The sequence below is a fragment of the Cavia porcellus genome, unplaced genomic scaffold, assembly GCF_034190915.1.
Source record: "Cavia porcellus strain 051 isolate PalLab524CR breed Dunkin Hartley unplaced genomic scaffold, mCavPor4.1 scaffold_30, whole genome shotgun sequence".
In the NCBI taxonomy this organism is placed as follows: domain Eukaryota; kingdom Metazoa; phylum Chordata; class Mammalia; order Rodentia; family Caviidae; genus Cavia; species Cavia porcellus.
The window spans coordinates 19,061,740-19,075,417 of record NW_026947513.1 but is presented as its reverse complement, the minus strand read 5'-3'; the positions used below and the strand labels follow the sequence as shown (position 1 = coordinate 19,075,417).

General features: G+C 40.7%; 1 protein-coding gene across 4 annotated transcripts; it reads left to right on the top strand.

Annotated features, from left to right (window-relative positions):
* The first annotated feature begins 3,525 nt into the window (after positions 1-3,525).
* On the top strand, positions 3,526-10,456 carry Tlr10 (toll like receptor 10). Of its 4 annotated transcripts, none has more exons than XM_063240461.1 (4): positions 3,526-3,585; positions 6,565-6,674; positions 6,931-7,018; positions 7,584-10,456. In XM_063240461.1, the coding sequence occupies exons 3-4, from the start codon at positions 7,009-7,011 to the stop codon at positions 9,944-9,946; spliced, it is 2,373 nt and encodes a 790-aa protein (XP_063096531.1). In that variant the 5' UTR covers positions 3,526-3,585; positions 6,565-6,674; positions 6,931-7,008; the 3' UTR covers positions 9,947-10,456. The 4 variants fall into 4 exon arrangements, with proteins under 4 accessions (XP_063096531.1, XP_063096529.1, XP_063096530.1 ...); XM_063240459.1 differs by having other exon boundaries at positions 7,473-10,456; XM_063240460.1 differs by lacking the exon at positions 6,565-6,674 and having other exon boundaries at positions 3,537-3,585; positions 7,473-10,456.
* The last annotated feature ends 3,222 nt before the right edge of the window (positions 10,457-13,678 follow it).

Below are 13,678 nucleotides of genomic sequence, written 5' to 3'. Positions count from 1 at the left end.
CCACAGTGTCCTTGTGGAGAAAGCCGCCTAGGCCCTTCTTTCCACCTGAAGGCAGCTCTGTCATGTGATTTTTTGACCGCTGTGGACTTGGGCTCTGGGTCCTACCAAGAGTAAGATGTGAGAGGCCTAGATTATCAGGTACTGCACAGTTCTCTGCCCAATGGAGAGATTTCATTTTGAATGCTAAGATTTCTCATTTTGGAACATCCTCAGGATGACTTATGCCAGGTAAAAAGGCTGTGGGAAGAAACAGAAGCAAAGGCAGCGCTAAAGAGAAGCTGGCAACAGAAGGGAAGCAGACAAAGTGCTGAGGTGAAGCCAAGTCACAGCAAGAGCTGAGACACGGGGAGTGTGCGAGGTGGCTGGGGCTCCAGGGCTGGAACATTGCTCAGAGCTCGTGAGGGCTGCCTGCGGGCCCCTCATGTTTCCTTACTTTGTGTGACACCTTTAAAACAAACCTGAAGCCACTCAAGGTGACCTCAGGTGTTCTGTGCTTTGTAACTTGTAAACAAAGGCAGAAATACAGTAGGCAAAAGTCTTGATTGAGAGGGATGCTAAAAATAGACAATATATATGTGCTTGTGGGGAGAAAGAGAGGGAGAGGGAGAGAGAGAAGAGATTTTAAAAGAATAAAAACACTACACAGCAAAATTATCTGCACATAGGGTTATGAGCATACTATTCTTTGCTGCTGTTTGTGAACAAGGGTTTTTAGAGATTTTAGAAACCCCAGGTGAAGGTGGGAGCAGTGTATAAATTCTTGGGAACACAGAGGAATAAAAATGTTGGGGGCTTTGGGACCAGACCCACTCAGTTTTGAGTCTCGCTTCAATCTCTTACTAGATGATGACTTCAGGCAAGTTTCTTATTCTCTCTCAACCAGGTTCCCCTCCTGTCAAGAGGGACTCTCGTATATGCTCTATGCATTTGGTGGTGAGAATGAGCCAGTCTCCACGATGGGACACTTCCTGCGTTCAGTGATAAATGCAAACTTGGATGATGATGATGATATGGCACAGTGTCACTCCTTTACTTGGATCAACTTGTTTTTGAGAAACAAATTAAAAATCCCTTCATTTGCTGATAAATTGTTGAAACATATAGGTCTCTCCTTATGGTTTGTGTCTAGATGTCCCCCCAAGGTCTCATGCAAACATAGAATTTTTTCAAGTTGCTGGACCTAGAATATGTGATGGATTCCTAGTGCAGTGATGAGATTAATGGTGCGGATTAAGGGTAGGTAACTGCTAGATCAGTCCACGGATTGGCTTGGCACCGCTCTGATCCCAGGAGATTATATACCATATGAAGGACAGAAACAGATTCTCTCTCTCCCTTGTTGCTTTTGCTGTCTTCTTTTGCCATGAACTGTGGGCCCTCTGCCATGTGTCACTCTGCCTTGGAGTCAGCTGATTATGGAATGAACTTTCTACAAACTGTGAGCTAATAAAACTTTCCCTCTTTAACTTTGGGCATTGGACATTTCATGTTAGCAATAAGAAAAGTAACTAAGACATCTCTGGACAGAGGAAGAATGTGTCTTTAAACAACAAAATTCCAAGTGATTTTTTTCTCTCTAGAGGGAAATATATAATGAGAATGTGCTGACCATACTTGTTTGAGAATTTCTGAAATGAAAAATATTTTAGAGATTAGTTTGTTCAACAAGCTGAGACTATCCTCTCCACTATCCTGTTGAGTATGTGTCCAGCACTGTTTTCCATGTGCATAAGGCAGACTTACTTTTGTATGTTTAGGTGGGCAATACAGCAGACAAGTGTTACTTATTTTTGCTGTTATATATAGTTACTTATTGTGTGATTTATGCCCTATAATAGTATAGAGATATATGTGTTACATGTAAGTTTTAAAGTTCCAATATTATTGCAAAAAAATTTTATTTTAAGAACTTAGCCCTTCATCAGCTTTATACTTATATAAACATATTGTAATCATTCATTTTCAAATTGACCCTTCCTTCTGTGAACAAATCCACTTGGAAATTTTTATCTGCATTAGTAATCTCCAGCCATTCCCTTAAATCCTATGTATAAGTAAGACATCAAAATGTGTTTTAAAACAATGATCTGTACTCTGCAACCAACATAAAAAAAATATCATGTTGGTTTTCTCCCTTCACTTCAAGAAAAGGCCTCAAGGTAACTCCCTCCATCCTTTTCCAGTCAGATGTTTCAAATCACAGAGCCATGGATCCTATTCCATCTTGTCACCACTTGGCCATCTGCCATGCAGTGGGAAGGATGACTGGCCTGAACCTTGAACTATCGGAGATCTCTAAGATACTGGGGGAAATCAGGGTGGAAATTCTTCAAAATCACACTACTAAATTACACATGACCCAGTAATGCCACTGCTAGATATACAAAAATACATATGGTTCATACTTTTTTAAAAAAAATTACAATAAAAGACACATTGCCAAGAATGAGAGAATATGTGCATTCAAAGTAAGGGAAGGGGTATTTTGAGGGGAATTAATGCCAATATGTCTTTTACTGTGATAAATATTTTTATTTAAACATTTACCATATGCTCTGATCACCCCTCATTGATCAAACAGATACAGGACTTGGTGTGTCCTCATCCAGCTGTTCACTAGATCTGGCACTGTGTGACTTCTGGCTCTTCTCCATAGTCAAAATGACAATGAAAGTCAAATGTTGCAATCAATTCAGCTCATCAAGGCAGCCATGACAGCATAAGTAAAGACACTCATGAAAGAGGGCTTCCAGAACTGCTTTAGAAAGTGGCGAGAATGATGGGATGAGTGTGTTCAAGGAGAAGGAGGGAGTATTGTGAGGGTGATTAATGTCAATGTGTCTTTTACGGTAAGGATTTTTTAAAATGTAAATCTTCATCATATTTTTGTTGCATTTCATATACCCAAGAGAATTAAAAGCAGTGATTTGAAGAGATATTTGTACACTTAAGTTTTAGCAATATTATTCACAAAAGCCAAAAGATGAAAACAGCACAGATATCCATTGATGGATGAATGCATAAACAATGGTACATCCACACATTGGAATATTATTCAGCCTTAAAAGGAAGGGCATTCTGACACATATCATAAGACATGTGGTAGAACCTTGGAAACGTGCTAAGTGGAACAAATCAGTCACAAAATAACAGATATTGTAAGATTTCACTTACATGTCGTATCTAGAGCATATAAATTCACAGAGACAGAAAGTAGAATAGCAGTTACCAGCGGCTGAGAAGAGGAAGACATGAGCAGATATGATTAGTGAGCACAGAGCTGCAATTTGAGATGATAAAAAACTGGAGATGCATGGTGGTGATGGTTTACAACCATGGGAATACAGCTAATTCCACTGACTTACACACAAACGGTTAAAATGATAAGCTTCTGTTCTGTTTATTTAAAGGGTGCACTTAGGTGATAATGACCTTGTGTAACATGTAATGCCACTTGCATGCAGCAGGGGGAGAAAGGGATTTAACATCACAGAAACTGTATTCAGTCTGTTCCTGCAGCCAGCTCTGACCCTGTCAGTGAACATTCACACACCTGCAGCTCCGTGAGAAGGTGCCAGTCCCACGGTAAGAACTGTCAGCTCTGTTTGTTGCAACATTTGTGAAAACGAAATAAGGGTTGCATGGGTCTTGTCTAAAGAAGAGATACTTTGAGTTTATCTGGATGGAAGCAAAGTAGACTTACTCAGATTTTTTAGTAGGTATTACTTTGCTTAAAGGTTAGTGACGACTGATGAGTGATGCATAGGGCTATTGATCAGAGCAATCATCCTGCAGGAGCTTGTGGATTTGGGTTTTCTGTCATGAATTGCAAGTTAACCTCATCAGCTTCCAGCGAGGATGGTCCCAGGAATTAAGGCAAGTTTTTTCATAGCTTTTATTTGCCATCAGCTGCAGAGATGTGTGGTTGAAGCACTTCTGTTGGTCTTTTACTCAGTTTGCAAGCTCTGTATGTATGGTGTGTGTTCAAAAGTTGGGCTGGGTGGACGGACCTTGCACAATACAGTTTCCTTCAGAAAAGTGCCCAAGGATGACCAAGAGGCTGCTGTTGAGTTCAGTTCACAGATCTCCTTCTTGGAGCTGTCAATCAGGGCTCTGTGCACCTTGAGTTTTGCTTCAATTCACATAAACTTAGAACTCTCCTAACAACATAGGTACACATCAGCAGTGTCTCTTAGGCTTGGTGGCACCTAGCAGTGTCCCATAGCAGTGGTACTCAGCTCGGAGAGAGGACATGGGGTTGGGAGGAAGGAAGTAGCCCCTGCAGCCACCAGGCAGGTGGAAGGGAAGACCTCAGCCATCGTATCCTGAGCCACATCATTTCAGGGTCACATCTGCCTTTGATGGGTTTAACCACCACGCAGAAGGGTCCAGGGAATTCTGAGTTTAAATCCTTCTACACTGCTTAAGGAAAAGTTACTAAACCTCTGGATGTTAGCACCTTTATCGGTAAAAGAGGAGTAACAGTAGCCACCATTTTGTTGCGTTGTTGAGCGGACTGCATAAGAATATGTAGGAAGTACTTAGCTCTGCATTGGACTCATAGGAGATGCTCAAAAATGACATTCTTATTGTTATGATACAAAGATTGTTCAACATTCAGTGAGATTTAAAACCTTTCCTCTCTATGTCTTGACATTACTGGGAAAAGAGAAATTCCCAGGTCATAAAGTATGCATTCTTCAGCAAACTACCAGTTGCTATGGCACGGTGTCTTTGGACTTGGACTTTCAAACTACAGCTAATACAGAAAGTCATTCCTGCTTTTCATCTACCGTCAACATAATAATAATAGTAGTATCCTGTATGCTTTTTTCATCAAAAGTTTATATCCCACTTTTTAGAAAATGCCATTATACCCATGCAATTAGCTGAGAGAGAAGACTATTTTTACTTTCTTATATTAAGAGAAGTTCAAAAAGAGTTAGTTCCTCTCTTGTTACAGTTCCAGGTACAGCTGTGGTCTCGGGCAGGGGAAGAAGTGGGTAAGAGGTGGGAACTCTGAAACTGGGGCAGATTCTGCCACCACCTTCTTCAAGGGCGATGGCTCCCACACTTAGAAGATTAAAGTACAGAACATGCTCTGTGAGGTGATAACACACAAATCACCTTTAGCAACATAATGATTATGATTGAGTGAGGGATAAGGAGACATGCCAAGCCATCTGGAGCCTGAGGGTAAAGAAAAATTCTGCAACGCTGATCCTAGCTATGATTTTTTTTTTTTTTTTTGGTAGTACTGAGACTGAACTCAGAGTCTTGGCACAGAGCAGCATCCCCAGCCTTTTTAAATTTATTTTGCTTTGAAACAAGTTGTCGCTCACTGACCAAGCTGGTCTTGAATTTGCAATCCTCCTGCTTCAGTCTCCCAAAATGCAAAAATTTTTTGTAGTTGTTCAACATGGATTTTCATGTAGTGATTGAATTTTTAAATATTTCATTAAAAACTCTTGATTATGGAACTCCTTGTTACCCCCTTAAAAATTTATGACTTACTAGCCTTACTTTTGTATTGGGCCTGATAAGTGCTTGTGTGTGAGAAGCTAGGTGTGACACTAAGTAATTGTTTACAACATCTATTTTGTGCTTCTGTATAAATCTCATTTAACAGATGAAATTAAAGCTGTCAGAGGTTAAATAAGTGGTCCAAGTTACACAGCCAGTCACGGGTAAACACTGGGCTTGGACACAGACTTATGGGTCCCTAGCACCAAATCTACTCTTTAACCATCATGCTCTGCACCCCACCAGGAATCCACAACATAAACATACTCATTTGACATTAGTTTCGAAATCACATTATGCGCCATCTTGTGCAGGGGATGAAATAATATCATGCATTCATTGACACACACGTTGAGCATGTGTTCACCAAGGCTCTGCATCAGATGCAGAAGTGAGCAAGTCTGCCAGCTCTCGTGGGGATGGGTGGTGGAGGCGGTGGTCAAGCAAATAAACACAAGCTCATCTGTAAGCCGCCATTCATAAGAGACAGTGAATTCATGGAGAGCTATTTTTTACATTTAGTGGCACGACATTAAAACTTCTGAAATACTGTATGATTTTAAGCTGAAAAAAATGTAGACATTTGTAAGGAAATGGATGTACTTTGAGACCATAATATTAAATAAAATAAATCAGACAGACTTAAATAGTGCATGGTTTCCCTTATATGAAAAACCCAAAGTAGAAATAATCTAAAGCACAAAGTAAAAAATAATAGGGAAAAGGGAGAAAGAGCTTTTGCAAACTGGAGGGGAATCTGGGTGGAGGAAAGAGTGAAGGAGAAGAGGAAGAGAAGTGGAGAGACTTACAATGTGTTATGTATGTGTACCAACTTCCCACAATGAGGCTAATCCTTATGTCCTTCAAACATGTGCCAGTAAACATCTTCAAATATTAGATAAATAAAGTATAAGCTTCATAGTTCATAAGTTCATAAAGTATAAGCTCCATAGCTTCACAAAAGCTATGGGTACAATCTTTATCACCAACAAACACATACATATATTATTTTATTTACATTATGTCTCTCTTATTCATTAGAATGCATGCCATGTTGAAGAGAGCTTCTTTTGCTCCCTGCTGTTTCTTTGAAGCTTAGAAAAGTTCCTGGCTGACTAAGCACTTAATAAAGATCCTGAATAGTAACTATGGTGAGAATCTTAGTTTTCTGAGCCTCTCTGTTCTATGTCGAATAACTTGAAGACTGACTCTTCTCTCATTCCTCATAATATTCCATCCATGAGTTTCCTTATCTGCAAAATGGGGACAAAAGTACTTCCCTCCCTGCAGTGCTAATAAGACAGTACATATGAACCATTTATTATATATTGTGATGCTTTGAAAGCTTCTAAGAAATGGAAACTGTTCTTCATCACTGTGTATGGTTATTGTTTGGCGGTGACCCAGGTTTCTTTGGCCACCATTCTGAAGACAAGCAGAGGCATAAGGACAACATTCATTCTGTTCCTGTGACTTGTACCTTCCATGGATATGGGTAAGCATTGGTGAAAGTCACATACAGGGACTCTACACTCACAAATAGAAAAGGTGAGGTGCAACTCATGAATGTAATTCAAGGGCCCACAATATTTGCTGATAGAATGTTACTTTCAGTCCTCTTAAAACCTTAATGCTATCTAAGACTATTAGGGGAATATGGAGGCAGATATGGATTTTGACCTAACAAAGTAGTTCCTAAGCAAGGTTGGGAGGTGTGTGTGTGTGGAGGGTTCTACCAACTACTCTGAGCTGCCTCATTGTGGGAAACATGGCACATGCAATAATTGACTTGGAGACTGATCAGCTGTGTCTCTGAGATCAAGTCCAAGATTCAACACACAGATTGAGACCTTACTACAATCTCTTCATGAATATAGGCAGATACTGGCCTTAAAAAGTCTGTATGATGAACCAATTTTTAAAACCAGTATTATATGCTGTATTTCCAGGGGTTTGGATTCATCTTCGTGATTTAAATGAGGAAGTCAGTGATAAGATACTTGGAAAGAGAATGGGACTTATCAGAAAAATTTATATATTTTGTAATATTGTTATGTCAGTAGAAGGCTGGGCTCCAAAACTTCCAGAAGAAAAGGAAATGACCACCAACTACTCCGGCATGTCTCTGAGAAAGGTTCCCACACTGGCCCCCGCCACGATCACACTGGATTTATCCCACAACTTCTTATTTCAACTCCAGAATTCCGATTTTCTTTCTGTCTCCAAACTGAAAGCTTTAATTGCATCCCATAACAGAATCCAACAGCTGGATATCAAGATCTTTGAATTCAACAAAGAGTTAAGATATTTAGATTTGTCTCACAATAGACTGAAGGTGGTAACTTGGTACTCACTGACAGCTCTCAGACACTTAGATCTTTCCTTTAATGACTTTGAAACAGTGCCTATTGGTGAGGAGATTGGCAACATGACACAACTGGAAACCCTCGGTTTGAGTGGAGCAAAAATACAAAAATCGGATTTCCAGAAAATCGCTCATTTGTATCTCAATACTGTCTTCTTTGGGCTGAGAAGTCTTTCTCACTATGAAGAAGGTAGCCTGCCCCTCTTAAATACAACAAAACTTCACATAATTTTACCAATGAACATACATTTCTGGGTTCTTTTGCGTGATGGACTCAAGACTTCAAGAATATTACAAATGACAAACATAGACGGCAAAAGCCAGTTTTTAAATTATGACACTCAACAAAATCTGACTTTAGAGAATGCCAAGACATCTACTCTGTTATTTAATAAAGTTGACGTACTCTGGAATGACCTTCTCCTCATTTTCCAATTTGTTTGGCACACATCAGTGGAATACTTCCAGATCCAAGAAATGACATTCGGAGGTCAGGTGTATCTTGACAATTCATTTGACTACACAAATACCGTAATGAGAACTGTAAGACTGGAGCATGTCCATTTGAGAGTTTTTTCTATTCCACAGGATACAATCTACTTGCTTTTTACAAGGATGGATATAGAGAACCTGACACTATCAGATGCAAAAATGCCTCATATGCTTTTCCCTAATTCTCCTAAAAGTTTCCGGTATTTAAATTTTGCCAATAATATCTTAACAGATGAACTGTTTAAAAATCCTATCCAGTTGCCTTATTTGAACACTCTGATTCTGAAGGGTAATAAGCTGGAGACACTTTCCTTAGTGAGTTGTTTTGCTAACCACACAGCCTTGATGTACTTGGATCTAAGCCAAAATCTCTTGCAGCACATAAATGATGAAAATTGCTTGTGGCCAGAAACGTTGGTCCATATGAACTTGTCATCGAATAAATTTGCTGATTCTGTCTTCAGGTGCTTGCCCAGAAATATTCAAATTCTTGACCTGAACTATAACAACATTCAAAGTGTCCCCAAAGAGATTACTCATCTGAAGTCTTTACGAGAGCTAAATATTGCAGTTAATTTTCTAACTGATCTCCCTGAGTGCAGTCATCTCAGGAAACTCTCAGTTCTGAACATTGAAATGAACTTAATTCTCAGCCCATCTCTGGAATTTTTTCAGAGCTGCCAGGAGGTTAAGACTCTAAATGCAGGAAAAAATCCATTCCGGTGTACTTGTGAATTAAGAAATTTCATTCAGCTTGAAAAATACTCAAAGGGCATGATGGTTGGATGGCCAGATTCATACATCTGTGAATATCCTTTGAATCTAAAAGGGACTCTATTAAAAGATGTTTATCTTTCTGAGTTGTCTTGCAACACAGCTTTGTTGATTGTCACCATTGTTGTCCTCTTGCTGATTTTGATGATGCCTGTGGCTGTCTGTTTCCTCCGCTTTGATGTCCCCTGGTACTTCAGGATGCTGGGTCAATTGATGCAGACATGGCACAGGGCTAGGAAGGCAGCACAAGAGCAACCTAGGAGAAACATCCAATTCCATGCATTTATTTCATACAGTGCACACGATTCTCTCTGGGTAAAGAATGAATTGGTCCCCAATCTAGAGAAAGAAGATGGCTCTGTCTTGATTTGTCTTTGTGAGAGAAACTTTGACCCTGGCAAGAGCATTACTGAAAACATCATTAACTGCATTGAGAAGAGCTACAAGTCCATCTTCGTTTTGTCCCCCAATTTTGTGCAGAGCGAGTGGTGCCATTATGAACTCTACTGCCATGAAAATTCTGATCACATCATTCTTCTCCTCCTGGAACCCATTCCACTATACTGTATTCCTACTCACTTTCATAGGCTGAAGGCTCTCCTAGAAAAGAAAGCATACTTGGAATGGCCCAAGGATAGGCGTAAATGTGGGCTTTTTTGGGCAAATCTTCGCATTGCTATTAGTGCTAATTTAACAGACATCAGAGAAATGTGTGAACTACAGACTTTCACAGAACTGAGTGAAGAGTCCCGGGGTTCTGCTGTCTCTCTAATAAGAACAGAATGTGTGTAAAGTACCTGCCAACCCCCAGGGCAACTGGGGACAACATATACTGTTGGAACATGAGCGGATACAGCTTTTATGATGGCAATTTGGCAATATCTATTAAAAGGAGAAATGAAAAAATCATGTCCATTCCTAGAAAAATTTCTAAGAATGTATTCTCAGAAACATCTGCAAACATTTGCAAAGGTTTGTGTAAAAAGGTGTTTATAATCATAAAAAACTGAAAAGCATCCCAAATGTCCTCCAAACATTGATTCAAGCAAGTATAAAACATCTATGATGGAATGCTATATAGCCATTAAAAATAATTAGGCAGTTCACTATTCATTGGTGTAGAGAAGCTTGCATTAATATGTTAGTTTATACATTGAAATAAAAGTATATGAGATTCTATATCTCTAGGTTGAATAACAGGAAGCATTTTCTTTCTATGTTGTACTTCTCTATAATAGTTGAATTATTTAGAGTGACTCTGTATTTCTTTTTCAAATAAAAAAATTAAGATAATTTGTAAAACCTACACATCCTACTTGTTTTGTTTGATTCTGCTTCTCTAGACTCATAGGTCACAGAAGGAAAACAAGCATGCCTCAATCTTGCATAGTTACATTTCAAAAACAAACATGATATCCATTCCCTAGTTGGGAAAAATGTAGTTTATGCCCATGAAAAAGAAAAAAAAATACCATGCATATTTGAAATTTTTCACCAATCTCTTACCGCTTTCCACCCTATCATTAAGCCCTGTGTGTCCCCAGAGCACCCAGTCTTCTTGGTGCCTTGGTGTGGTGCCTTCCCTCAAAGCCTTCCCCACTCTGGAGGTATTGAAGGAAATGTCCCCACTGGTAGCCTGCTAGCAGTTCTCCACATGGCACCCCTTCACTGAGCTCAGTTTTCCACGTGTTCTACTGTTTGCCATGGTGTACTGCTGGTCATGATCCTTGCAGCCTGCTCCAGGCCACCTGATGAAGTGGACCTGACAGTGTGCCCACACATCCTCGGGGGCTGACCACAAGAAGCAACGGCTGAGTGTGGGTTTGGAGGTGGTCTATGACTGGAAGTCAGTTTCGATAGCCAGCTGTTAAGATGCTGCTCCTTTTCACAGACCAAGTAGCCAAGGAGCCACAGAGCTGTGGGAGGACCCAGCTCCAGGTGTGCAGGTGTCCAAGGGCAAAAGTGCTGCTAACCATAGGGTCATTCAGGCTCAGGCTTGGGGACCTTGGGCGAGGGGTTTGGGTCAAGACGGCTCCAAACCCAGGCTCATGTCTGCCTCCTCACAATGAGAGATTTGAGGGGTAATAAAAAATATGGTGAATGTTTGATAATTTAAATTTTAAAAATATTATTCATCTATTTATTTTTATTAGTACCGGGGATCAAACTCACGACCATGCACTTTAGGCAGGCACTTATGCTGCTGAGCTAAATCCCCAGCCCCATTAAACCTTAAAAATGTTATTATAGTAAAAGGTATATTGCCACAAATCATCTCAAAACACTCTCCCTCACTTCAGATGCACTTATCCCTCATTCTGGCCACTTTCCTGTAGGGAAATTGAATCTGGAGATTGATCACACGTGTGGAGCTAAAGCAAGCCAGCCCCAAAAATGCAGAGAGCCCAGAACAAGCCATGTAAACAAGCTCTTCCAGTTCCCAGAAGGCAAGGGGCCAAAGCCAGCCAGGCAAACAAGTTGCTAGGCAGCAGGGTTGAAACTGACATCATCCTCTTGAGTATAGAAATAAATGTGCTACAGTGGTTGAGCAGTTCCTTCTCTCTCATCAGGAGAGTAAGGGCTCCACCTGACCCCAGCTTTTGTCTCTTCTTTATTTTCTCATTTTCTTGGGGTTCTTTACCCCAAGAACCTCAAGAGCTGCCTGGGTCGCAATACTTTCCAAAGTAGCTCTGGAGGTCCTCTTTCCTGAATGTCTTCAGTTATGCTGCTGTGGCTGCCTTGATGTTCTGGATCCATTCAAAACATTTGCCTTTCCTGAACATGTTGACTTTGGGAATGAGCCAGAATAAGATGGAGAGGACACACTAATGTTTTTTATGAGCTTGCCTTTCCATTGAATGGAGCAACAGTCACTGTATTTTTTAATCTTGCTATGTAAGACACTCACAACAAAAGACTTTCAGACCTGTTTCAGAAATTAGCAAGAATGATGAGATAAACGTGTTCAAACTGAGGGGGATGATTTTGAGGGGAATTAATAGCACTGTATCTTTGACTTTAATACATTTTTTTTTTATTTAAACATTCACTGTGAGGTTTTTTTTTTTATCTCACCCAAAACTTGCCTGCAAAGTAAGTCTGGTGGTGACATCCAGGCTTCTTTAAAGTAACTACTCAAGCAAGATGCACATTCTGATAATCAGTTTGAAATATTTGTATGAAAATCCAAATATAGTACATTTTAAACCCTTTCACATTCCCTAAGACATTGCAACATTCCCTTTGCACTTCACATCACTGCCCCAGTCACATTCCCCAGGTTGAAAGTGACAGTGCACCTTATTCACCTTCCTTGCTGTCTCAGTTACTGTTCCCATTGCTGAGACAAAATACCCGACTTAAAAAGTTAAAGGCAGAAAGGCTTCATTAGCTTACAGTTTGTAGAAGATTCGGTTGGTAGTTGGCTGGGTCCACAGCAGGGTGGCATGGCAGAGTGACATCACAGAGGACGGTGCCTGGCAGGCAAATGGCAGCAAAGCAGAAGCCAGCAGGCAGCAAGTGACAAGTACCAAGTGACTACTGCAGCCCTCTTTCTGTCTCTTGTATCTTATTCAGACTACCTACCCTTGGGAAGCGTATCAGTCACACCTAGAATGGAGCACCCTTCATCCTAGCATCACACTATGAATCAGTCCCTGAGTTACATCCTTAATCTTAGCATCACACGCTCTAGATCCAGCCATCTATGAAAAGCCCACCCCATGACCGCATGAGGCTTTGGGGGAGACATCTAAACGCTAACCATAACACTTGCTTTTCATTTCTCCATAGCATTTGTTGCTTTCAGAATTATAGTGCCACTTTTCTGTTTATCTTGGCTGTTCTCTGTCTTCCTCACTAAAATGCATACTCTTTTTGGAGCTGAGATTTTTGTTTGTTTGCTGACAAGTGTTGTTTCTTTCTCTGCCTGGAACAGTGCTTGGCACATAATCACCCTCTCCCACATTTTCTTCAAGGGAAACATTTCGTAGACCTGCGGTAGACTCCCAGCTCCTCTGAAGTTCTGCAGGGTTTCTGCTTCTGAGGCTGCCTGCTTCAGTGAAAGCCTCTGTTGTAATAGGGATATAGATTTTACTCAGCAGTGGACATTCTTTCCCTGTAATAAATGTATTTTTGTTGACACTTTCTGGGAACTGCCAGCAGTGGCCTGTGGGGCTCTCAGCCTTCATCCACACATTTTCTGTGACTCTACATTTCCTCTCTGGGAGCTGCCTGATCTCAGGGACTTTCCCCTTGAACTACCTCAGAGTCTTCAGATTGTATAAATCACCAAAAATAGGGTGTATGGCTCCCCCTCCCCAGCCATTGTCCCTGCCCTTATTGCCCAGTCAGCGTCTCTAGGGGAATCCAAGAACCATTGGTCCAGTGCAGCCTCTGCCATGGGACCACATCTCAGCACTAGGGGACCTTCCTTGAATTTTTTAAGCCCTTCTCAAGGCCTGGCACAGCCAAGTCTGGCCACATTGTCCAAGAAGGAGAATTCTGGCTCTGACCCAGTCCTAC